Source organism: Cyprinus carpio, chromosome A10, assembly GCF_018340385.1.
Source record: "Cyprinus carpio isolate SPL01 chromosome A10, ASM1834038v1, whole genome shotgun sequence".
NCBI lineage: Eukaryota > Metazoa > Chordata > Actinopteri > Cypriniformes > Cyprinidae > Cyprinus > Cyprinus carpio.
In genome coordinates, this window is record NC_056581.1 from 6,835,658 (window position 1) to 6,861,295 (window position 25,638).

At 38.2% G+C, this 25,638-nt stretch overlaps 2 protein-coding genes across 6 annotated transcripts; one reads left to right on the forward strand and one right to left on the reverse strand.

The window, feature by feature from the left end:
* Positions 1 to 114: 114 nt before the first annotated feature.
* On the forward strand, positions 115 to 5,447 carry LOC109100143 (R3H and coiled-coil domain-containing protein 1). Of its 4 annotated transcripts, none has more exons than XM_019113640.2 (8): positions 115 to 420; positions 550 to 712; positions 1,384 to 1,523; positions 1,963 to 2,449; positions 3,670 to 3,842; positions 3,924 to 3,994; positions 4,093 to 4,188; positions 4,513 to 5,447. In XM_019113640.2, the coding sequence occupies exons 2-8, from the start codon at positions 623 to 625 to the stop codon at positions 4,629 to 4,631; spliced, it is 1,176 nt and encodes a 391-aa protein (XP_018969185.1). In that variant the 5' UTR covers positions 115 to 420; positions 550 to 622; the 3' UTR covers positions 4,632 to 5,447. The 4 variants fall into 4 exon arrangements, with proteins under 4 accessions (XP_018969185.1, XP_018969186.1, XP_042620829.1 ...); XM_019113641.2 differs by having other exon boundaries at positions 557 to 712; XM_042764895.1 differs by having other exon boundaries at positions 115 to 246.
* Positions 5,448 to 5,516: 69 nt separating this feature from the next.
* loxl2a (lysyl oxidase-like 2a) lies at positions 5,517 to 25,638 on the reverse strand. Of its 2 annotated transcripts, none has more exons than XM_019113636.2 (16): positions 25,464 to 25,638; positions 24,744 to 24,857; positions 22,851 to 23,982; positions 21,551 to 21,832; positions 20,017 to 20,192; positions 15,074 to 15,282; positions 13,651 to 13,867; positions 11,979 to 12,162; positions 10,397 to 10,548; positions 10,129 to 10,296; positions 8,243 to 8,408; positions 7,854 to 8,094; positions 7,594 to 7,709; positions 6,586 to 6,722; positions 6,252 to 6,363; positions 5,517 to 6,165 (listed from the first exon to the last, which is right to left on the reverse strand). In XM_019113636.2, the coding sequence occupies exons 4-16, from the start codon at positions 21,816 to 21,818 to the stop codon at positions 6,101 to 6,103; spliced, it is 2,211 nt and encodes a 736-aa protein (XP_018969181.2). In that variant the 5' UTR covers positions 21,819 to 21,832; positions 22,851 to 23,982; positions 24,744 to 24,857; positions 25,464 to 25,638; the 3' UTR covers positions 5,517 to 6,100. The 2 variants fall into 2 exon arrangements, with proteins under 2 accessions (XP_018969181.2, XP_042620828.1); XM_042764894.1 differs by having other exon boundaries at positions 24,744 to 24,884.

Below are 25,638 nucleotides of genomic sequence, written 5' to 3' on the forward strand. Positions count from 1 at the left end.
AAAAGGAGATAAAAGGAAGAATTAGAATAATTTATCTTCTGTAATTGCACCCTTGACCGCTAGAGGTGAATAAAAGCCTTCACACCGGAAGTTTTCATGACGTCAGAGGTGCCGTTCAAATGTAGCGCTGTCATCACTGATCTATAATAGAGAGCACAGTGTTTATTACTTGTTTCGGCGCTTGCGGTTGTCATGAGTTGTCGTTTAAACTGGGATTTAACCGTCGTTAAATGTCTCTTTAGAGTGTTATGAGTTCATTTGTCCTGAAACGCGGTTAATGTTAATGAGTGAGAGTGGTGTGCCGAGCTAAGCTAGTTGCTAATGTACAAGCGCATAGATTCACGCTCAGATGTTTAATGTCTGTCAAGTCCCCTGATATACAGTACCTTAGTTGTTTGTATTTGACTCATACTTGAGCAGGTGACAATAAAATAAGTGCCTAAATTTGAAGTTTAATTTAAATCTCTGTCTTTGTTTTGCCGCAGTGAGCGCACGCGCAGAGCTTTATATTGCTGTTATAAGACGTTTGACATTTCTTTCTGTGTCGAGACTGTAGCATCTCCTCTGAGTCTCTGCGGATAAAGGTCGTCGTCCTCTAACACCCTGGCTCTTCCTTGTGTCAATGGCTGTTACCTCCCCAAACAAGAGACTGAATTCATCCATACAGTCCTCGAGGAGCTGGACGAGTTTCAAAAGAGAAATGAGCAAAAAAGGTAATTTCATCACACATCTGAAGAAGGGACACTGGCAGCCTTCACTGATAAGATTCACCGACGTTATTAAAAATGTTGGACAATACTGTTGCTCACGATAGATACTTGAACAATAAGTTCAAGCCACCCAGAACACTATCAACTGCACAGCAACACGTTAAAAACACACAAAACCCCCTCTGCAATAGCATAGCAACATGCATAAAGCAGCCTGAATGTTTAAAAAAAAACTCTCAAAACAGCATAGCAGCGCCCAAAACGCTCATGCACCCTAGAAACTGCATGGCAACACGCAGAACACCCTACCAGCTGCAAAGCATCATGCTAAAATCATTGAAAAGCCTCTTGGGAACTTAAGCACAGTAAATACAATTTGAAACCCTTTAAACTGCATAGTAACATGACAAAACAACACTACATTCAAAACCACTTGGCAACAGATTAAAAAAACACTCAAACCCCCATAGCAATTGCATAGTAGCATGCTAGAAGCACTCAGAACACCCTAACAAGTTACAACTGCAATGCCTTCACAGCAACCCTAACATAGTAGCAATGAATTTTGTATATACAGTGTATGTATGTATGTATGTATGTATGAATATCAGGCTCTCATGCATGTGTACTTTGGGCTTCCTGCCATATTGTCTAATTGAAATGTTCTGATCTGAGCATTCTGCTCTTCCCTCCTGTCCCGAGCCGACTTCGCTTTCTGATTCACCAAACCTGCTCGAATCATCCCAACCTCAGCACCTTCTCCGTGGGCGAGGCCTGCGCCCGCAGAGTCGTAGTGTGCTATTCAGACCTCAGGTAAAGCTACCAGAGCTCATGCCGCATGACATACTCACAGAGTTTGTGTTTCATCATTGTGGTTCCAAAAATTAAGAAATTCTAATTACATTTTAAGATCCTCGTTATCAGGCTAAAATAACTTTTTTATTGATTGCGTATTATTTATTAATGATTTGTTGATTCTCCTTAATTCTTCTTTATCATATTTTAACTTTTCCTTTCTTAAATAGTATAAGTTCAGAAAGTCTAATTTTTTTCTGCCTTGTTGCAACCCTAATTAAAATTCAATTTGATAAACATTAGTTAGGTCAAAAATAATCTAAATACAATCACAAAGTAATCTGATTATATTGCCTTAATGGATTACGTTACTAACTACAATTTTTGTCATGTAGTTTGGAATCAGTAACGAACTACAATTTGCAAGTAACCCAGCAGTGTGTGGTGCATCTGACAGGTTGCCAGATGAAGACCAGAGAGATGTGGAGGGCAGTTCTCACGGGCGAGCACGCAGTCGGGACAGAGACATGGAGAACAACAGCAACACACGCTCACTGGAGCCCAGCTTCAACAGCAGACAGAGAGCCAGACGGCCAGACAAGGCTATTTACGTTCCCCGTGCTGTGAGACATAAGATAGATCTGGATCATCCAAATCTTAAGGAATCATCTGAGGAATCCCGCTCTGACGTTACTAAGGAACCTCTTGTAGCCAATCAGAAGCCAGAGGTGGACAGCACTGGCCAGTCACCGGGCGATGAGGAGTTTGTGCAGCTTTCAAGGTCGGGTCCGTCACCGTGGCCTCCAGCCTGGGACCAGACTGTGTCTTTTTTCACCTCTTTGACGTTAGATGACGAAACAGATGAAAAATGTGCCAACAACACGTTCCTTCCCACTGATGCCACACTCCAGCAGCAGGACGTTGATGAAAGTTTGCTCTCGGAGGTATTGTAACTTAATGGGTCTCATTCACTAATAACTGCATGGATTATTTGAATTTATATGCACAGGAGAATGTCCAGCTAATTCACAACCAATGAATTTATGCTCGACCTTGATCTAAAATGTTATTGAATTGCAAGTATTCTAAATGAGTGACCGCGGGCCCAAGGTTAATTATTTGCATAAACTGCCCAAACCATCTCCATGTAAGAGCTTTCCGTACAACTCTCCTCTCACTCTCAGCAAACGTGATGCTTCTCAAGTAATGCCAAGTGTGGAAAATAAGTTGAATCTGTCTGTAGTTACTATAGGTAACGAAAACTAAAAACTGACACTTAAAAAAATAACTGACATATGAAAAAATTGTAAAAAAAAAAAATAATTAAACTTTATGTATTAATTATAAATAAAAATGAATAAAAACTAAGCAGACTTATATATAGACTAAAAATGAACCAAACAACAAAATTACTAAAAAATTACTAAAACTTTAGCTAAAGTTAAAAGGAGTTCATTATATAAAATTAAAAACAAATTCTAAATATTATTAAAAACTATAATAGTATCACAATGCTAAAGTAAAACTGGTCAAAATCGCATAAAAAAAAAAAACTGTTATTGAAACAAAACATTGACAAAAATATTATGACTACTATAAACATGTTTTAGTTCCTTTCACTCCACAATAAATACTTTTAATTTAACAAAATTCAGAACAGAAATAAAAACTAGAAGTATAAAATACACACAAAGTGGCATTAATTATAAACAGAATTTATATAAATGCCAAACCTAAACAAAATTATTTAAAGCAAAAACAGAACTTTGGCTCACTTGGCTCCCTCTCTTATTCAGCACAAATCTAAAAGTTTTGCTTGCTTGATGTTGCATTATAGAAGTTGCAGCGCATTCAGATGATAATATAACAGGACTTATATTTTGGAAAATACGGTAGTATAGAGATGAAATATCATGTATAAAATTTCACATTTATAAGGCTATCCAGTGTGTGTGATTTTGTGCATGTGTGGTTTCAGTTGTTCCTAAATGTTTTTGTAAAATTAGAATAAATATTAGTAAAAAACTTTTTGATGAATCATGACTTATGAAAACGTTCATATGTACGGTTAGTGAATGAGACCCAATACATCTCTTACTATATTTACTGTCATCTTGATTCTGTCTGTTCTCACACATTGTCATTCATTCTTCGTGGTCATTAGATCAAAGCCAAACTCAAGCATGGGGACATCAGCATACTCAACACCGGCAGTGACTTCCCCGCCTATGCAAACATCTGGCTTGACCCGCAGGAGTTCGGCCACATCATTGAGATCTACAACTTTCCTGCCATGTTTAAAACAGATGATCTCCTTGATGCCTTTGCTGACTATAGGTAATAAGTCACCTCTGTATTGTGACAGAAAAAGTAGTGATACAGATCTACAAAGTGACAGTTGTGTGCTTCTGTTTCCAGTGACGGGGGCATGAAGATCAAGTGGGTGGATAACACTCATGCTCTCGGTGTGTTTGCAAGTCAGTCAGCAGGTATCTTTTCATAAGGCAGTGTTTTTTCCATTCTTGAATCAAGAATTATAATGATTTATTTTCTTATGTTTGACAAACCCATTTTTGGCTCTGTTCAGCTACACATGCTCTCTCTATTAATCATCCCATACTGAAGACCCGCGCGCTACTGGAGGGGAGCCAGAAAGCAAAGTGGAAAGCAGCCAGACGTGCAGGTATGAAAGCCACGGAACAGACGCTTTTCAGAAAGATGGATTCACATTAGTGTCCACAATAAAAAAAAAATAATGACTTAAACACCTGAGAAGGGCTTACTCTTTTTGTAAATGTTGGTTTCATATGGTTATAGGCTGCATTTATTAAAAAAAAAAAATACAGGTCATAGAACATAATAAAAATTCATGTATTATGTGATTTTTTTTTTTTTTTTAAATACTTTTAGATTTTTAATAGATTCATACAAACGTAATTTCACGGATCTATATAATGTCAGTAATATACTGATTTTAAACGAGTGTGACGATATGTCATCCATACAGAATTCATTCAGCCAGTGAAGGAAAGGCCGCGTACGGACACAGTGGTGGCTCGCAGGATGGTGACCAGAGCGCTGGGCTTGAGAGGGAGACGCTCTGAAATAAGAAACAACTTCAACTGAATAAATCAAGTTCCTCATCACAGTCAGACAGTCTTTCACTTCAGTTAATACTACACTGGGACAATGACAAATGTCCTTGACATTAACTACTACACACCCAGACTTGGTATGGAGACGCTCTGAAGCTTTACTTTAGCTGCAGAGGAAATGGAAATTCTCCAACACATGAAATATATGTGGTCGCCCTTTTCCAGTTTTTAATTGGCTGAGTTCTGTACTATTTTAGGAAACAAGCCAATAGCGTTAGGTGAGCATTAGATTATTTCCTGAGTGAGTTTTGGTAAGCATTCAGAGGACTTTTGTTCTTTCATCTTTAACAGGAAACAGCCTTGCTTGTTTTCTCCTGGTGTGTTTCTCCACACTAACAAGCCCAGCATCTGATCCAGCCATGATAAAGAGATCCTTTTTATTAACTTCAATCTTTTTTTAATACAGATAAGCTCTTTTGCTCACTGGATTTCCTGAAAATGTGTCATCAGGACCATAATATTGAATCTAATGATTAAATTAACTAGACTGTGTGTTTGACCGCATCATAGGAAGTTCTTGTTTCTCAGTTGTTTTCATGTTCAGCTTGTTTAATTTGAGATGGGAATGGAGCCTATATGACATTTTTGGCATACAATATATTTGTATTATATAGACATACTAAATATGAATAATTCTGTTTTTCCGCGATTTATTTGTTTTCTACAGTTATTATATTTGATTGAGTTTTGTTTAAAAAAAAAATCTGCACTATGTTTTAAAATTGTGTGATACTCAACCTGTTTTTTATTATGCTTTGATTAAATGTTTAGTTTGTTGTTGTTTTGATTGGTGTCACGTCTTTGTTTCCACTGAACAACATTGGTTTTCTGGTTAACATAAACACCATCCTCCAAATAACAAACATGAATTGCTTTTATTATAGAAAACAATGCAATGGTTGTTCAGTCATAAACACATTGCATATCTGAAAACCATTGAACTGGTTATAAGTACCCTCATAAAACGGAGGGTAGATGCTTCACAAATTGCCAAAAAAAATTTAAAATTGTTACAGTTTCACATTGCATACACAAAAGTTGACAAGACGTGATCCCTGACTGAACATAATAAATTACTTGACATGCTTGATGAATTAACCACAGAAGAGTTTACAGCCAGAAATAGGGTTGAGTTCATGAAACTGCAGGCTTTGTGATTAAGTTATAATCCCAGTCTGAACGTTACAGCATGGATTTGTAACCACTATAAGCATTTCAAGCACCATAAATGCAGCAAGTACAGTACATTTCAGGAATTTAAATAGTTTCTATTCAAAGCAAGCTTGATATAGCGGGGACCGTGAAAGAACATGATGTACTTCAACCTAAAAGAGCAGCGGTCTCTGCCTTCGAAGTGCTGGGGTCTCTCTAGTGGTCAATCATATTTGAATATGCAAGCAGTGTCCTCCACTGAGAGCCTTTGTCCTTCCTCATCCGCTCCTATCTGAAGTGCAACTGATTGCTCATTCCAGGGTATTCGTCCATGTCTGAACTCCGCGAGCCACCTGCAAAGGAGTAGATGATGTATTATTCACTTCAAACAGCTTTTAAAATGTCCCGGCCAGCAGACCTTCAATTATTCTCAGCTCACCTGTAAGACACTGGTACGTCCATATCCTGTATCCATCATAGCGGCACTTGCACTTCATGAAATTGTTGGTATAATCTGATTCGGCTACGTCATAGTTAGGATTAATTACGACCTGTGTGACAGAATAATTTCAGTAAAATTACATTTCCTGATATCTATACTGAAAAAAAAAGAAAAAAATGGTGTAGAAACAATTTTTACTAAGAAATTGTATGTAAATAAAGCAGTGAATTAAATTTTGAAGTTGAAAGACTGAAATAGTATTTTTCTTGTAAAAACATACCACAGTGATTTTTTTGTAAACTTTTTTCCTTCACTTTAGTTAAAACACTACCTGGAAAATATAGTCTCCTGGTTTCACATCTGTGATATCAATCCACTGACAATCAATGTCATGTCTATAGGTATCCCAGCAGCCAACGGTGATGCCCTGTTCACCAAAGTTGGCACAAACATACCGTTTCTGAATACCTGGATCAAAGAAAACAACCAATTAGATCTTTGTTTTATTAAAACTGATGGATTTTTCTCATTTGTCATCTCCTATCCACCTTATTTTTCAATGCGAAAGTAAGCGTATGTGTGAGACAATTCAAACCAGTGTTCATAATTAAGATAATACATTAAAATAATAAGTCACACCAATTTGCAATATCAAGCAGCAAAACGAGCTGTTTTGTACAGCTAAAAATAGCTGTGAGACCGGAAGCTAGACAAATAAAATTTACAAATGGCCATGCGATCTCTTACAGGAATGCTCTTACTGGAAAAATAAGGTGGGTATTGCAAAAACATATTTCTCTGGCAAATATGATGTGAAGCTCAGTGAAATATATATATATATATATATAGATATATATATATATATATATATATATATATATATATATATATATATATATATATATATATATATATATATATATATATATAGGCTTAATGCAATGTGGATAGCCTAGTAGAGTTTAAAGTGAGATTTATAGTGATTATTAATTATTATTATTATTATTTATATATTGTTATATTGTCTTTTTTGAACATTGCAAAGTATGTCGCTTGTTGATTTTTATTTAAATTTGTTATATGTTCACATGTGTTTTATATGTTAAATGTTTCAAAAGGTTTTTTTGATGTGATTGTAGTTCCTTGGATTGAAATATATGGAGGGCAAAATATATATATGTAGAACATATATTTGCATAAATATAGTTTTAAAAATATATTTTTTGGGTATATTTTGAATTACTTTTTTTTTTAATGTTTTTTTTTTTTTTTTGCCATGTGGACTTGAATCTGTGTTAGAACTGTAATGGTATCAGACCATCCCATAAGCAGTTCTCACCCTCGTCACACTGAGTGTCCTCTAGACAGAAACTGGCCTTGTGACCCTCTGCCACCTTGGTGCCGTTCAGACTCAGCAGATCATAATGAGTAAAAACCTCTATGCTGTGATAATGCCTGCACAGAGACACAACAAAACAATAATATGAGACTTTAAACATTAGCACATTGGCACAAATGATTTTGTAACATCATATATTATGTTGAAGTCTTCATAAGTGTTTGTTTTTATGGTGTTTACTGCGAGGTCTAGGGTCTTGCCTGTGACACTCGTGCCAGGTCCAGGCATGGTGACCCAGTTTGGGTCTGAAATCAGATTGGCCAACATTGTGGATCTGGGAGGAGAAGCGGAGCAGGCGGCGGTAGGTGCTGTGGTCGTTCTTTTTGGCAGTGCTGGACAGGCAGTTCTCCTCTAGGGCGCACTGTAGGGCGTACATGGGCCGGTCCTCCAGATAGGTGGTCTGCTCCACCAGCTGAGCGTTCAGCACCAGGTCAGGAGCCACTGTGAGCGATGAGATCAGAGGTCAGACAGAGCAAATTCCTCCATGTGTATCAGTCTTTTTAGTCTACTATTACATTAATGATATAAAACAAGGAATGAAATCACTATTCTTAAGAGCATGATAATCAGTAAGAGGAGATTGTCTCACTATCAGAGCAGGAGACCCCAGCAGCGAAGCGTCCTCCTCCTCTGGGGCAGCTGATGTGTTTGCCGTGATGAAGACAGTGAGGAAGACTCATCTCAGTTCCTGAGCATCTGACCCCGCTCATCACAACATTGTCTGCACTCGCATCTCCAGCCCAGTACCACGTCTCCTACACAAACACACGTTACACATGAGCTGCTGAGACTATCAGAGAAATTACTGCTGTAATTTAAGTCACACAATATATTTGCATTCTAATTTAAATCCCATTTTTATAATATTTGGTCTATCTTGTGTTTTTTTTTTTTTTCAAATCACAAAACTATTGTATGGAATATAACACATTTGGAAAACCTTTAATGTGCTTGTTTGCTCATTTTGTTTCATCATCCACATCAGAAAGGACTCATTATGACTCACTATTTCAATTAAAATGTATTTATTTAAAATTAAAAACAAGCTTTTATGGTTTTAGTTAACTGTAATAACCCTGATGCAAAACTAGAAGACAGATATCCGAGTGTCATTACACCTTCTCACCAAACGAGGGCTGTTTAATCACGTTTTCCAGATCCACTGAATGTTCCTGAACGTGATTTGAGCATCTGCTCTCAACATTGCTTTTCATTACAGCTGTTGCACAAGTTATGAAACATAAGACATGCTGTACCCCACAAGATGGGAAAGTCTCTGTCAGAGTTCTTGACTGCACAAACATATGTTCATGATGAGTAAGCATCAGGCATTATGGTGTGTTTTCCATGTGTTTTGTCTTAGACTGCACAGAGCTGAGTCACAGCCTCCTCGGACAGATAAGCCTGCTGGACTCCCGTCGTGGGCCGGGGGATGTGGGCACATTCTGTCAGACTTTCCATGTGCTTCCTTCAACTCTCCCCATTGTAAAACCCTCCACAAATGCTGTCTGGAAAGACCCACCGGTCCAGACTGTCAGACAAATGTTTAATAGCCATTCCGACATCTGGAACTTTTCGAGCTTGGAACAGAAAACGTGACCAACAGCATGTCACTGAACAAACGTCCCTATTAATGCATCATTTAAATTGTTTTGAAGTCTCTTCTAAGGCTGCATTTATTTAATCAAAAATACAGAAAAAACAGTAATATTGTGAAATTTTATTTCGGTTTCTATAAGCAGGGCACAAGTTAAACCAACACCACACTAGCATAAGCCTGTATGAATCATTATGCTAGCCCTTTCAGAAGGGACTTATAATGACCATAACAGGAGATCTAACTGCATTGTGGCTCAAAGTTGAAGCAATTACAGCCATAATGTCTTGACATATGGCCATATGCCTCAGCTAGTGGCAAATTTCAGTCAACCATCATAATAACACTTAATCATGGCATTAGCCTGTAGGAGCACTTTAGGGTTTTCCATTTTCCACTCATAAAACCACCCATCAAGTTATTCCCTCCATACCATCTCTAATGCATTAATAGTTTCCAGGCCTGTATCACCATGAGTTTGTCACTGGGCTGTTAAATACCTAGTCTCTAGTCCAGCTCTAGACAGTCTAGACTGTGATATTACACACATATTCAAATATTAATTACTGAAATTAATGGGATTTAATAGGGTTATGGCATCCAGCAAACTTGTGGTGGATGAAATGGGGACGCTACACTGGTTACATATTATGTGCCTTCATTAAAGTCCTTCATTTACACCAAATACCCCAAAATAGTCTCATACGCATGTCGAGCACTATGATGATTGTTGTTAGTTTAGCACACCTTCAGGTCTGCTCGGCTTGAAACCTCTAAATCTTTACACTGCTGACAACAGACAATGGACCTTTTCTGGTGAATTTCTGGAAACTTTGCACCCAGAAAAGATTAGAGAGCACTTGAGTGGGTAGATTTACCTGAAACGCATTGCTGGCGAAGCCTAGTCCCAGCTGTCTGCAGACCACCATGGCCTCCATCATCCCCCAGTTTTCACTACAGACGGTTCCCCAAACCAGAGAACCATTCTTCTCAGTCAGAACCTCCACACGTCCCTCGTATGGGTTTCTTCCTCCACTTAGACGTATCTGTAGTAGCCAAGAGTATCCATTGCTTCATAATCTTAGTGATTTGTGAATTGCTAACTAGTGTTAGAACATTAACTGAATATGTAGGAAGAGTCCTCACCCTCTTCTGGAAACCCATGGCAGGTATATTACAGCGTACGGCAGCGTCCTCCTCATGACTGCAGCCCAGAGCATCATTATTGAAGTAACAGTCAGTGAGAGACTTCTCAAATCCAGAACAGTCCACCTCATTCATGTGGACCGGACCCATTCCTGAAAAAGCACACACATCCATAATCAGTCAAAATCATAATTTACGTTAATGATGATATATAATGGGGCATTATGACCAAAAATAGTGTCATGGACTGGAAATATTGATTTGAGTCTTACATGTTTCAGCTGAAAAATAGTATATATTGTATAAAATATTCTCAATATATTTAATACACATAGATATTCATGGTCAGTTCTTGAAGTGACTTGCTCCAAGGCACATTTTGGACCTATAAAAAGGAATTCAGCCAATAAACATTAACCAGATTTCACACTGGAGTTCACTGGAGTCACATGAAACAGTAGATGCGGCAATGATGCAGCTTTTGTTTATGTAATCAGATGATAGTAATCACTGTGCATGGATTTTAGGAGGGTGATTCGGGAGATCTGAAGGAGTATTTGTTTAGAATAAGCAAAGAGTTGTTGATCCCACAAAAACATGAGAAAATAAAGCTTTAAAATACAACAAAAGGACCTTTTTGGGGGGAAGAATGAATTTTAATGTGAATCAAAGCAGATTGGAGACTGATTTAAAGTAGTTTTCATAGCTAAAGGCTAAAGTCAGTTTGAAGATTGACAGCTAATTTATATTCCACATTAGTCAATAAACCCTCTTGGAGAAAGAAGAAAGCATTGTTCTCATTTTGAAATGTAGTGCTCAATATAATTTTTTTCAGAAATGAGTAAATATTTTCCCTGTTGGATATTTCCTACAGAGTTTCCTATATTTAATAGACTAGCAAAATGATCATCTTAATTTCATTGTGATTGCAGTGAAACCTTACTGTATGCATATGGAATAAAAGACAAGTGCGCATGTCTTAAAGTAATTCTAGATGTGCACGTCGTCTCTCAGCAAGTCCTTTGAAAATGGATTTTAAACATCCATTACTTTAAGAACCTGTCCAAACACCAGCTGAGGAGCAACTATCTCCACATGCAGTTGGAACACAGATGTTTCGTTATGCGTGAGTCTTCTTGCTAAAGAATGCTCAAAAGATCTGCATCTCATATGCCTGATCAAAGACACTTTAGTAAAGAGCAGTGATCCATGAACGCCTGATGAATGCCAGAGACAGAGGCTGCTGTAGATGCTGCTGTTTTAGAACAATGTGTGACTGATTTTTGCTTCCTGCTTAATGCGTATACATCATTTTCTTTCCAAAACGTAGATATCAAAGTTTCTGGCAGCCAGTTGTGAAAGCTATGCATTACTGTTTGGTTAGTTGCATTTTATTATTTGCATTTAGCATTTTTTCAACCCCTGTCAGTACAGACCTGCACCTAGAGCTGTTTAATTCCTTTTTGGAAAGGTCTTGATTCTCAATGCCTCAGAATCAAAATAACTCATTCTTATAGGATTGACTCCCAAATCTCCCCATGATCCATTTGTTTAGAACCACTGGTATAATGTATTAGCTAACCTTGTCCTAACTTCGCTCCAGTGAGAGCCTCTTTGGCGCTTCCAAAGCCCAGCTCTCGACACACGACGGTGGCAGCCCTCAGGTTCCAGTTATCATCGCAGACCGTTCCCCAAACTCCGTTCTTCAGCACTTCCACTCTCCCTTCACCGATATTCGCACCTCCACGCAGACGAACCAAGGGTTGCTGCAAAATCAAGCGGAAGAAATTAGCATGATGATCATTCCACACACCTTCAAGTGACCTGGTTTGTTTAGTCTAGCTCTCTCTGTATATGAATTTGATCCAGGTGATTCAGCCTTTCAGATAATTTTTTTCCCATGATGTCTGGAGAATGTTTGAATATTGTGCAATCTCCTTTTCTTTGAAAAGGAAATGTGATTTAATGTACTACATGAGTGAAGTGTCACTATGATATCCAGGCTTTACGTACATGATGATCCACAGGAAAAATAATGGAAGAGGAAGCAATTCTTTCCAGAAATGTGAGTAAGAGGCAGACAGATGAGGGAAAACAGACTCGCCAAACATTCCACAAACAGAAATCATCTCTGAGAGGGACTGTAAACCTAGCATTCAACATTCAGCCTTCTACAGACGTTTAGAATGAAAAAATGGAAAATTCATTTGCACGTGTGCATTAGCATAAACAAGTCAGTCTGTGAAGCCAATGCTAACTGCGAACAGCAGACAGTCCAAAATAAATTTGAATTCATTATATCATTGTCGAAGACAGTGTAGATTCTTAGGATAGCTATTTTTATTCCAGTGTCACTCCTTACTTTGCTGCGCTAGTAACATGAGGCCGCTCATGCAAACTTCATTTTCTGAATGTTGTTCATGTCAGTGACTCATTATTGTCAATAATGCTCATGTTCTACAAAGTTTAATGCCATAATATAATATAAAATAGTATGATGTTGTTGCTTCCCTTACGAAAATAAAACTACAAATAAAACCAAAAAAAAAAAAAAAAAACTGACTAATATAGTTAAACAATGGTAACCGCAAATTAACCATGGTTTTGCTACACTAACCATAGTTTAACCATGATATTTGTAGTACTGTGGCTATAGAAATGGTAATCAATACAGCAAAAAATCATAGTTACTACACTTTTACTACAATAAAACCATGGTTAATTTTTTATAAGGGTTGTTTATCGGTACAAACATGTAGCCCAATGCTAACTGGTTCATAAGGAAAATCCTCATGAAAGATGATTAAAAATTCATTTTCTGTTGCTGCTGGCACTGTAGATTCTTAGGAATACTGTTTTAATTCTATCATCACTCTTTTTTTTTTTGCTGTTTACTTTTTTAGCATTAGCATGTGACTACTACTGCTAACATTATGTGCTGTTCATTGAACATGCTATGGATTACTATTTTCTATTACCTCTTTTACCTGATGGATATGTTCTAGAAAGTCTAAAGCCATGACATACTCTAAAATAGTACTTTTTAATAGTACTTTAATATAACTTAAAAAATATATTATGACTTGTTTATCAACTGTCTGTCTCTGAGCCCAATGCTAACCAGAACGCCTTATTAAAGACAATCATGAATGACTTTTCTTTTGCTGATGATCTAGATTCTTTGGAAAACTATTTTTATTTCAGCGTCACTCCTTATTTGGATGCTAAGCAGCGCTAGTGATTACACTTCGAACCTCTGGTCTGTAAGCCTTGCGGAAACCAGTGGAGGATGAGGGGGCAAAAGCTCTTCCAGGCACACAGCTGACCACCACAGGCAGGCCACGTCCACATGTGCCGTTCCGCTTGGACACCAGGGCTTTGCCCAGCCTACAGCTGGACATGTGGGCTTCATTTCCTGTGCAGTTCACTGAGAAACCCCAGTAGTTCTTATTCTTACGCATGGACAGAGATCTGTGAAACAGAGCCAAGGATAAAGATCAGTTGTGCTACAAAATAATTAACAATGGAATTAAATACATATTTCAGATATTTAATTCTTGATTAGGAGGATATCACGACCATAATACAGAGGGACGTGTTATGATTACCACAGCGATCAGATATTGCCTGTGGCAATAATGCTGTGCTAACCCAAGAAAACAGGACATTTCCCATGATTCCACAGTGCAGAGAAAATCCTAGTTCAGCAAGGGTCACCAAACATCTTGACTCAAACAATCTGTGAAGCCTGCAGGTTTCCTTTCCTCCAGATTAGGAAATCACTAAACACTCATTTAATGAGTACAGCATGTTCTGAGTTCAATACAAGTCTGTTAAAATGTGAGCATTTTCTGATATCTCAGTTGCATTTTTGGTACTATAAGTTGACTGTGATGTACGGCAATGTCCTTTATGATGTCCTACTCATTGCAAAACTCTGTTTCTCAATGGCATGAATAACATTAAAGGCCCAGACTTAATATAAATGGACTGCCCCTGTGGAAAAGCGAGGTCACATGGACAATGGACCTTTATGAAATGTTCCAACAAACAAACAAACATAGACAAACCTCATCTTTAAATACTTTCTTTAGTATGTTTCTGAGCTTAGAAATAAACCCATGAATACATCATCCAAAAAAAACTTTTGAACATTTCCTGGAATGTTTTATTTTTAGAAACGTATACAAAAATATAGACGGTGGCTATTAACTTTCGTGTGTTAGTGTTTTAGTGTGTAAATGTGGTTAAAACACACTCAAATTATATTTTATAGGCGGTTTTACAATAAAGTGTCCTTAACACAGTTACATTGGAAACACAATGTTCTCCGCTAGATGGGAAACGGCCAAGAATTATGTTGGGAAACAATCTGACCATGATTCACTTGGGGAGGCGTTCACACACATCTGAGGACTAACTAACTCTTGTTGCATGGTAACTTTGAACTTTACAAAGTTAATGTTACTTTTGGGGAAACCCTAAAATCTGTGTGTGTGTGTGTGTGTGTGTGTGTGTGTGTGTGTGTCTGCTTTCTTTCTTGTCTGTTTTTTCTTAATTTTTATTGCATGCTAATCAAAAAGGCCTGAAAATGTATCTTTTTTCAAAGGGATCAAATTCATGGTTGACTCATGGTCGTTTGTCATACAAAGCAAAACCATGGGGACTTTTCCTTACTTGAACACTTTGTTGCTGTACTTCTTCTCTCCGGGGAATCCGTACATTCCACAGACGACTCTGCTGTTCAGGGGGGTCCAATGCTCATCGCAGATCTGCCTCCATTTGCCCCGTTCCTTAATCTCCACAAAGCCTTCCGAGATGGGTAAGCGCTTGAGATGGGATGAAATGGGTCTTATACGGATTTCTTCCACCCGTTCTTCGATAGTCTAGGGGAGGAAAAAAACAAAAGAGCACTTTAGCAGTCATTATCAGAATTCCCACAATATTCCCAGAATGGATCAGGTCACTTTCTCGTGTAGAAGTAAATTAGTGGGGAGCCAGATGATTCATGACTCACATATGAAAAGGCTGACCAGAGCTGGAAAGTTGGAATTTGACCAAAAACCTCACTTCAATATCTCTCAAAACATTTGAGCTGTTTCAACCTTTATGAACTTTCTTTACAGTAACACATGAATCTGTCATCTAATCCATTAAGTTACAGGATTCGTATAGCTTGGAGGAATATTAACTGTTATAAAATTCAAAAGCATCTTTGTCAGCTCCAAAAAATACCCTCACATGTGCCCTCACGAGGGCTGTTTGCCATGATATCAACTGAAAGGAATGTTTTAGATGTGTAAACCCAGCAATGTTGTATTATTAACTGGGAGGCGGTTACCATACATGTTTCAACTGACCACGGTAAACATAAGACAAAGACTGCGGCTTCTAATTTCATTTTGGTATGTGCATAAGAAAAGAGGGAGAGAAAGTTGGCCGATGGGATAAAGCCAAAAGAATGTGGAGGCCTCACATGGACCTAAATGCTCTAGACGCAGAGTGAGCAGAAATGTTAAATGTAAATATAACTATATAAAGGCCAGACCGATGGGTTGGGTATGGTTTAAGTGGGCTCTCGAGTCAGACACATCATTGTTTGCTTAAGCACTGGAAGTCTGGAGGAAACTAAAGAGCTGAGTGTTGAAGCTGAGGGTGTGAGCCGAGGTCATCCAGCCAGATGTGAGGAAGAGCCTACGCCTGTTGCCTGATAGTATGACCTCCGCCTAAAGAAATCAGACCAGACACCTTCCACTGCATATTTTTATACCAAGGAGACACCCTTTTTGATCAATCTCAGGTTTTGCCCACATACGAAATTCAGAGGTTGATCTACTCTGATGGCACAGGTACATTTGAGCTTGCTGATGGAAAATACAGTTCATAAATCCTCATATTTATATATATATAAAAAAATGCCTTGCAGGTGTTGGGCATTACATCAAGAACCATTTAAGTGATAAAGTATCAGGCTAAAAATGAACGTTCTCTGTACACAATATTTGAACAACAATTTGTGCCTTGTGGAGCTTGAAGAATGTCTGGTCCATGACTCGACATGCAGTGACCAACAATGAAGGCAATGTTGTAATCTGCCTGACTGATAGGATGACAGGAGCCATTAAGACTTCAAATCCAAGGTTTTGTTTTGGGGGAATTCCTAGAGACGCAAAAGGTTACTAACCCTATTGAGCTCACTTAACTGTAAACTACTTTGAATTCACATGAAAGGTATTTTAGTGTTCCTGTAGCTCAAAGTCTTGTGTCCGATTCACAGTGAACACAGATCAAATGAAATAAATTAAATGAAGCAAGCAACTGCTTCTAACAGTGCTCTTCACCTAATGCAAGAAGTTAAAAAGATGTCTGACATCGCTGGAAATAACAAATAAAATACTGAATAGTGCCAGAAACCAATTAGCCATCAAGACTGCAGTTCAGCTCAAAGCAAATCTCTATGAGAAGTCCTGATACCTTCATGCGCAAACACTGCCTAAAATTGTTTTGCTATTCTGCAATATGTCACTACAGCACTACATTTTTAAGATGTTTATCAGATTAAATCACTGTTAATAATCTAAATGTGCAAATAATGACGTCATCTTTTTTAGGAATAAGACCTGACAAAGAGGACTGGAAATGCTGTCTGTCTGCTCATATAGACCAGTATGTCCGAGACATATGCACTTTCAGTCATTCTTATAAGTGAGAAACCATTCCCACATCTGACTGCGTTTAAGTGTGAGGGGTCCATGTGTAAAGATGGGAACGGTAGCAGTGAGACTGCACGAGGAGGAGGAAGCCCCTCCTTGTCCAGACATTCCTCAGTAGCTGAGGTGCCAGCTGGGACAGAACCACCTTCTTTTCACGGTCATGGAATTCAGATATCAAAATATTTACATGCTGTTAATGTTCCTCTGTAGGGCTTCTCAATGTGGGCAAGGGAGAGGTGACAGTGTCTGGTCCAGTCGTGCAGTCAAAGTCTCCTTTCTTGTTCACTTCCTGCCTCGTGTTTCACGTTGGTCCTCCACGTGTCTGTTCCAGAGACTCGGAGTGAAAACACTTGTTGATTGTGCAGGTTTATGGTTTTGAGGAATGTTCGTGGGAATTTTAGGCACTTTTTGAGGAAGAAAAGCATAAATGGGGAAAATGTGAGGGGTGGGTGGATCCAGCTGGTATAATGATTCTTGCTGAAGTAATCTCCAAGAAAGAGGCTACATGGAAAACATCTGGATTCTCTCCACCGCTAACATATGTCCAAACTATCACCCCCCCCCCCCCCCCCCCCCCCCCCCCCCCAAAAAAAAAGCAGGATGTTTCTTCAGCTCAGTGTGCCGTCACACCGACACTCTCAAACACCACGCATATTCACACCACCACTCCAAAGCCAGCCTGTCTACAACTGTCTGTGAGGAATGCCATTTTTAAAACCGGCTTTTGTCTTAAGGGTCATCTTTGTGTCAGGGCAACTTTACTTCTTGGTTTTGAATCTAAAAGCTTCCTTTGTCTAGAAATCTCAAAGTAAATTGAGTTTCCTAATTTTGTTGCAAACGGAATGTGAGAGAAAGCCTACACCTCTACGCCTGGAGGAAAGCCTGACCTCTGACCTCTTCAGGTTACAGTACATTTAGCATGCAGGTTACTACTGGTGTATTCTGTTGGTCTGGCTTATTGACTTAAGTGCATGCTTTGGCTGGAGGTGAATATATATTCCAATCAATCACCATGACAAGCGGAGTGCAAATCATTATCATAAGCATTTAATCCTCTTCAGGTCCTGTTTTTTTGCCTCATGAACATGACTTTCATTACCTTCAAGTCCTAAGAACTGCTGAACAGTCCTAAACATCTGCTGAATTTCATATCAGGTCACATTGTATCTTAGCAAGTTGCATATTCTCATCTGCATGTCTCGTATATACCAAGAATATGAAGTTGTGTTGGTAGGAAACATCCGCTGTAGACAAACATGTAAATAAGTTATATATCATGAACTCAACCCAAGCAAAGAGTTTGCATGCTCTGAACCTTTGCTAACCACTCTTTGGACCTCCGGTTGTTTCCATGTGTGGTGGTGATTCATTTGATTATTCTTCTGTTCCACTGAATGTTTACAAGAATACAAAACAAACAGTTCACTCATTTATTTACCCTTTGCTGTCTGTTCTGGGAGCCTAATCTTAGTTTAGACAACAAATTTGTGTCCAGCTGTGTTTGGTCAGTTAGAAGTTTCAGAGGCAGATAATATAGTGGGAAAACTGTGAAAAGGAAAGCTATCTTGGAAAGACATTCATTAAATCAAGCATTCTGTGCTTTTACTAAAGGTCATCCAACTAAACAACTATCCCAACCAACTATCTTTCAAGAAAGTCTTTAAGAGGTAATGTTTGGCTAGCTGTGCTGAATTTAGCACTGCTTGGCTGTCAGTTTTAGCTACCCTTTGTTATTTCTGACATCAAATTGTCCATTGATGAGAAAAAATACACAAAAAGATGGACTCTTGCTTATAAAAACATTGGCGCTAGAAGGAAGCCTGAGGAATCTGAGTGTCTGCCATAGTGGTGTTTGAGAATTCCCTCATATGAACTTCACAGAGGAGTGCCTGTGTCTCAGACTTCTGGTATGTGATGCAGGGAAAAGTCACGATTACACCTACCAATAGCTAACAACCTCTCACATTCATTCACAGACTGTCGCCTGACTGGTGACATCACAGAAAGTTCAACCTGATGGCTGGTATTTTTCATACCAGGCCAGAAATACAGTGTCCTTCATTGAAATCTGTTAACCAAGAGCCTTTCTGCTTCTCACAGTTAAAGAATTCACATTTAATGGGTGGAATTCTATTTTGAAATCATCCTTCCATTAGTCAGCAATTCCCAAAGACGGCATCAGAGGAGTGGGGGAGCGTCTCAGGGATGGGAAGGATCGGGGGAGACACGTACAATGTGGTAAAGTCATTAAATCTTAGGGTCGTGGAAATGGAAAAGCACACCATGTGCTCTTTGATCTCTCAGATTTTTAAACCTGCTTACCTTGGTTGCCATAGTAACATGGCAACTAAACAAAGATCGGTGACTCTGGCACAGACCTTTGCAGCAACATAGGGCACAGCTGGCATGTCATAAAAGGAGAATTGAATGCTAATAAACTATTCTAGAGCAGCAAACGTTGGAGAGGAATGTGTGACCTGTGGTAACAGACCTTAACTTCCTTTTATCCAAGAGATAAAGCGACTGGGAATGTTCACAAAGAAGGGAGAAAAAGCAGAACCTCCACTCACAACTGAATTTCCGGATATGACAAAGATATGTGGTCATTTGTCTAAGACTGGTTCTGGATAGGATTCTTGGCTCTTCTGATGTAAAACACTGTGGTTTTGATGATACAGTGTGGTTTTTGGAGAACACTGTCATTCTTTGAACCCTGCAACTCCTAAAAAGTAATTTCAGAGGCATATCTGGTCTTTCTTAAACCCAATTTCCACCAGCAGACCGTTAGACCTGGTTTACCAGCTCTGAACTTACATCTGCACTGTTTATCAGTAAAATCCCCAGTGACTAAGCACTGTCAACCTCAGTTGGGTTAATGAACTTTACGTAAACCTGGAGTTGATGTACCTCAACATTGTTGTTCATGGTATTGGTGAACCTGTGGCCAGGGATGCGCTTCTGATTGCAAACCACCCCAACATCCTCGCTGTGCCTGCAGTCTGACACCCCAAAGCCATTTGAGGGGCATTCGGCTAAAGATTTCTCTCCTCCTGTGCAATGGACGTTGTCCAGCCAAATGCGTCCTGTGGAACAAAGAACAATTGTTGGTTTTGTCAATCACCAGCAGATGTTGTGTTTTGGAAGCTGCGTTGGTGTTACTACCAGGCTTCTTAATTCACTTAAAGGAACAGTTCAACTCTCAAAATCCTCTATTTCAAAACGGTGAGTTTTTGAAGAATATTCTTTAAACTTCAACATAAAAGTATCATTGAAGATGTTCACACAACTTGTTTGCTATATTCCAAGTGTTCTGAATGTCAGACCAATCAAACTAAAATAATTCAATCTGCATGAATTGTTCTTTTAAGGCTGGAATACACTACACGACTTTTGCCCCAATTTACAGTCTGAACAAGCCAAAAGTCAGAGCCAGTCTGCAGAATTGAAAATCGGCTAGTGTATGATGGTCACAGACTCTGATTTTTTTTGCGTCAGACTATGAACCCATCCAGTCGGAGGATATCAGACAAGTTTGATATTTTCAGCCTATTTTAGAGCAAATACCCCCGGTTTCAAATAAAAGGCTTAAGTGTAGTCCCAAACTAAAATGCATGTCTGGGCTGTTTTAACTGAAAGAAACTTGCACAGACATATCTTAAAATATATGTGTATGATCCCCAGTCGTTTAGTCTGGCAAGTTTTCCTCTGTGACTATTACAAAGTAAGTAAGAATCTGTTCAGATTTTAAAAGTTATGTTTTGTATTCCAGCCTTAAATCTTTTCAGTGAATCTGCTGATGAAATGGACTGATTTTGGTCCTCAAGATCAACTTTGAAAAAGATTTTTATGATGTTTTTTGAAGTGTGTCTATTCGGTCTTTAAAATTACTCAAAAATGTCATGGATCTTTAAAGAGAATGAAGACGAATTATGGTGAATTATTCCTGCTTGTAGCACCAGCAAAGCAAAACCTCCTTGGTAAACCAGCCTAGTCTGGTTCAATTTTGTTAACTCCCATTGATTCAATATAAAGTTATTAAATATGAACCCTTCCAGAATTTCCCTTCACTATGCATTACATGCTGCGTATGATTTTGCTTACTCTGTGGAAAGTGGAAGAAGAGTGGAAGACCAGTGGTTATTCTTCCCATAGGGCTCAATAATAACCACTCACTGATTTACAATCTTTGGACAGATTTATTGAGACAAATGATCATATTTCATACTTAAATCATCACTATAGTAAAGAAACAGAGAGATGAGATTATGTCTGCTCTTGACTTTGAATCTTGTTTCCATACTTTTTTGACTGTCTGACTGGTATCAATTACCGCTAATGACTAAAATGTGATGGATTAGCAATGTAATTCAAGAATATATGCACATAGTGGATCTTTCAATGGACCATAAGCTTATAATAAGCCATCAGAATTCTCGCCTACCTTCTCCTTGTCCAAACTTTGCAGATGGGGACCAAGCCACAGCGCCCAGGAAGCCAAGCTCCCTACATGCAACATGAGCGGCTTCGATTGAGAAGTCATCATCACAGATAGTCCCCCATTCATTGTTGTAGAAGACCTCCAGACGACCCTCGTAATGCTTGACTTTGTCACCGGCTAGGCGGAGTTGAATCTTGGGTTGCTGGGATTCAGATTGGGCCTGAACCAAAGCCAAGAGACTGAAGATGCACAATGCAGAAGAGAACACCATGGCTAAACTTTCACCTGTGAGAGCATTAAACAAAACAAACACAAGGTTAACAATGTAACATGCATGAACCTAATTCACTAAAGCAGTTTAGGGAATCGCTCATAAATAGTTTATGATTCATTTTGGTGAAATGATTCATTTGAAACCCGTTTCTGGTTAAACTGGATATCAGCTCTTATCAGTTCTTCCCCCCACCACATTCATTAATTCATTACAGATGAATTGTCTTTGATGCAATTATGCTATTCAGAGACAAGTTCATATTCTGTCAAATCGATTAATGGCATATATATATATATATATATATATATATATATATATATATATATATATATATATATATATATATATATATATATATATATGCATTTATGTATTAAATAAGCAATTAATCACACACACACACACACAAAAATACACACACACACATAAATATTAGTTTAGTATATCAGCTTAAAGTATATATATATATATATATATATATATATATATATATATATATGCATTATAGTAGTAGCCCTTTATTATAATGCATTTATGTCTAAAATGTATAGATGGTATAAGTGTCCACAAACAAAATTATGGAATAAGCAGTTAATAAAGTATAATTGTAATTCCAACATGTATTCTTCAATATGTATATGAAAACTTTTTAAACTGTGTGCACAAGTTATGTTTTGCATACTCATCTTATGTATTTAAGATGCAAAAAAAATTGTATACGTGGTTACATCACTTGACATCACCTGCATTTTTTTCATCAGTATTTTTTTCTACAGAGTATTTCAAAACCAATGTAAATACAACGAGTGTATTTGTACGGACACGACACTACATTTTTACAATATTTTTTTCAGTATTTAGCCTACATATTCACAGCGGTTTACATCGGCTATATCAAAAATCATAGCCATTTTATTAAAGACATTCAACAGAACAACTCCGATGAATATTAGCGTTTTAAACACAACTCGATTCAATTTTAAATTATTAAATACTACATATAAATTCTGACCGGCGTCAAAAACGTACCTCAGAAAACGTTGATCTTGTGAAGTAACAGTGTTGCTCCTGTGAAGTGTGTCTTCCAAGTTACTCCCGCAGCTGGATGCAGCAGCGCTGATTCTCTGTATCCTGCGACACTTTTAAACGAGTTCACGCGCTTCACCGCCTCCCACCAGCACTGCAATCTGAAACCAGCCATCACTACCACATTATGAAAGTTACAGATGCCCCATGTGTCTGCTGCACATGACTGACGTCATACAGCTAGGGATGCCCTGAAGCAGTGCGTGCGGATTCACATGCACCAGTAATGCTTACTTTTCCATGGCTAGTGGAAACAGACAGTCAGACAGAGAGAGGTACTGATAGCTGAACAGAGATTAAGTAAAATCAGACAGACAGAGAGATCATTTTTACCTGGTCGTTTATTAATCTATTTATTAGTTTAGCAGATGCTCATTTGAGCTCATATACAACAGAAAATAAAAGAGATGAAAACCAAATCTAAGCAGTCTTTATTTAACTCCTATAGGCCCTGATAGCACAGATACATATGCAAGATGTCTGATGAAGATCGCTTAGCATCTGCTGTGTACAAACTTCTGATAGACGTCTTTAAGATGTCAGTTTTACATTAATTTTAAATCATAAACACATTTTCTAAACGTCTATTTGACATCTGATAGGAAACATCCAATAGACGTTTTGCATATGAGCAAACACTCTAAAAATTATGTCTTGAAGATGTGAATGCAGACGTCATATAGACATCTCTGTGATGTACGTGTGCTATCAAGGGGCTGAGTAACACAAGAACACACACAGATTATGCTGCCGCCCAACAGACAAAAGCTCATCTATCAGTTACATTAACGCCTTTACTCCATTGTTTATTCATTTATTTATATTACATGTATGACTAAAGGTGTCTGTGTTCAGGTTTACAGGGAACTGAGAGCCAGTCTAAGTAGCAGGACCCCCAGCAGCAGGACAGGGCTGGAGCTCAGGCTCATGGCGGCGGCGTGGAGATCCCCATGGCTGTGGGACTGGTGAGGGCCGTTGCAGTCGTCATTGAAGCAGCATTCCAGCTTCACCTCACCATTGCTCATGTGAGACTTGTCACAGAAGGATTTGTAAGCGCATGACTTCATCACAGAGTCTGTGGTGAGGAAAACACATGGTGGCACCATGAATCAAAATTTAAAAAAACATCTGCCCAGTCCAAACATTGCTGAAGGATGCATCAAATAATCTGTGTTGGGTTTGCACATTTGGTTGAGTCTGTGCAATCCAGCGGAAACAGTTTTACGTAATAGTGATGACCGGGGCTAGTTGTCACGAGGGTTTCGTCTCATTAACTGCAGGTTGAGTCAGAAAACAAATTACATAATTGTTTGTTTTCTATAGCAGTGGTTTTGTATATTGGTTTCAAACATAGTCTTAAATCAGCATCAGTTTTATGAATTCAGTCTTCCAAATGAAAATGTCATGTTTTATTTTCAAGCCATACTATTGATTCTGCATAACTCTTAATTAATTATGATTTTATTATAGTAAAAGTGTAGGAACCATGTTTATTTATTTATTTATTTATTTTGGCATATTTCAAAAAAACTAAAAACATTTAGCATGTTTTTTTAAGCCTTTTGAATTGCAGGGACACAGGAAGTGTCCTCATAAATCACCTTCATATTGTAATACCTATGTCATACCCATGCCATTATACAAATTGTGTCCTCATAAACATGCACACACTGGAGTAGAGTAGAGTAAAAACGTGTGACAACTACTGGTCTCCCCTTCTACAGTATATTAAACTGAAACACAGCACAGACATGGTCAAGAGTGATATCACCCCCAAGTGGTCAACATGCGAACTGCAATTAGAATCACTGTATGTGTGTGCATGTGTGTACTCACTGGGTCCTGTGATGGTAGAGCAGGCATCTGCATGAGCAGGACACACAGACGAGCCCTGCCGGAAACACTCCTCGGGGTTATTAGATACACAGGTGTAACACTTCAACCCCTCACCTTCACACATCGGACAAGAAAACACAGCTGATCTGAGATTAAACCACTTCAAACTCTATTCAGACACTAATAATCATTTCACAAGGACAGTAGGAGTATTAAATGATTCATGTTTTGCTATCCGCTGTTATTATATAATAATTACTGTTGCTGCATTGCAGAAATTTATAGAAAAATTAGATTTTATTTATAGTAGGCTACATCCTTATTACATATTTAATACACATTTATTATAGCTAAACAATAACAACAGTAGAAATAATAATAATAAACTTTTTGTATGTTTACACAGATTTCTCATGTGTGATAAAAAGCGAATAATTGACTAATTTGTTACCATTTTAGGATAACACTTTATTTTACAGTAAATTATGCATAGTGACATCCAATAACGCAAAAAGGTACATGTTGTTAATTAATATTATTTAGTACTTGATTGTATAATTAGCCTACACTGTAACAAGGACACCTTAAAATAGAGTATAACCTATTATTATATGTATTTTTGTAAAATCTCTTTTACAGGAGTAATGGCAGCATTAAATTAATAACCATAAAGCGCTATGAAACTACTTTGATGTGTATTTGGACTATTCAGATACTCACTGTGAAGCACAGCGGTGAACAGGACCAGCGCGGCCAGGAGAGTCTTCATGTTGAGGAGGTTGTATTAGAAAAGTGCTGGGACAGTGTGGAAGTCTTAACAACAAACCACTTCAGCACCTCTCCATAATCCTACAGTGAGCATCCATCACATGAGCATTACACCGACTTAACACAC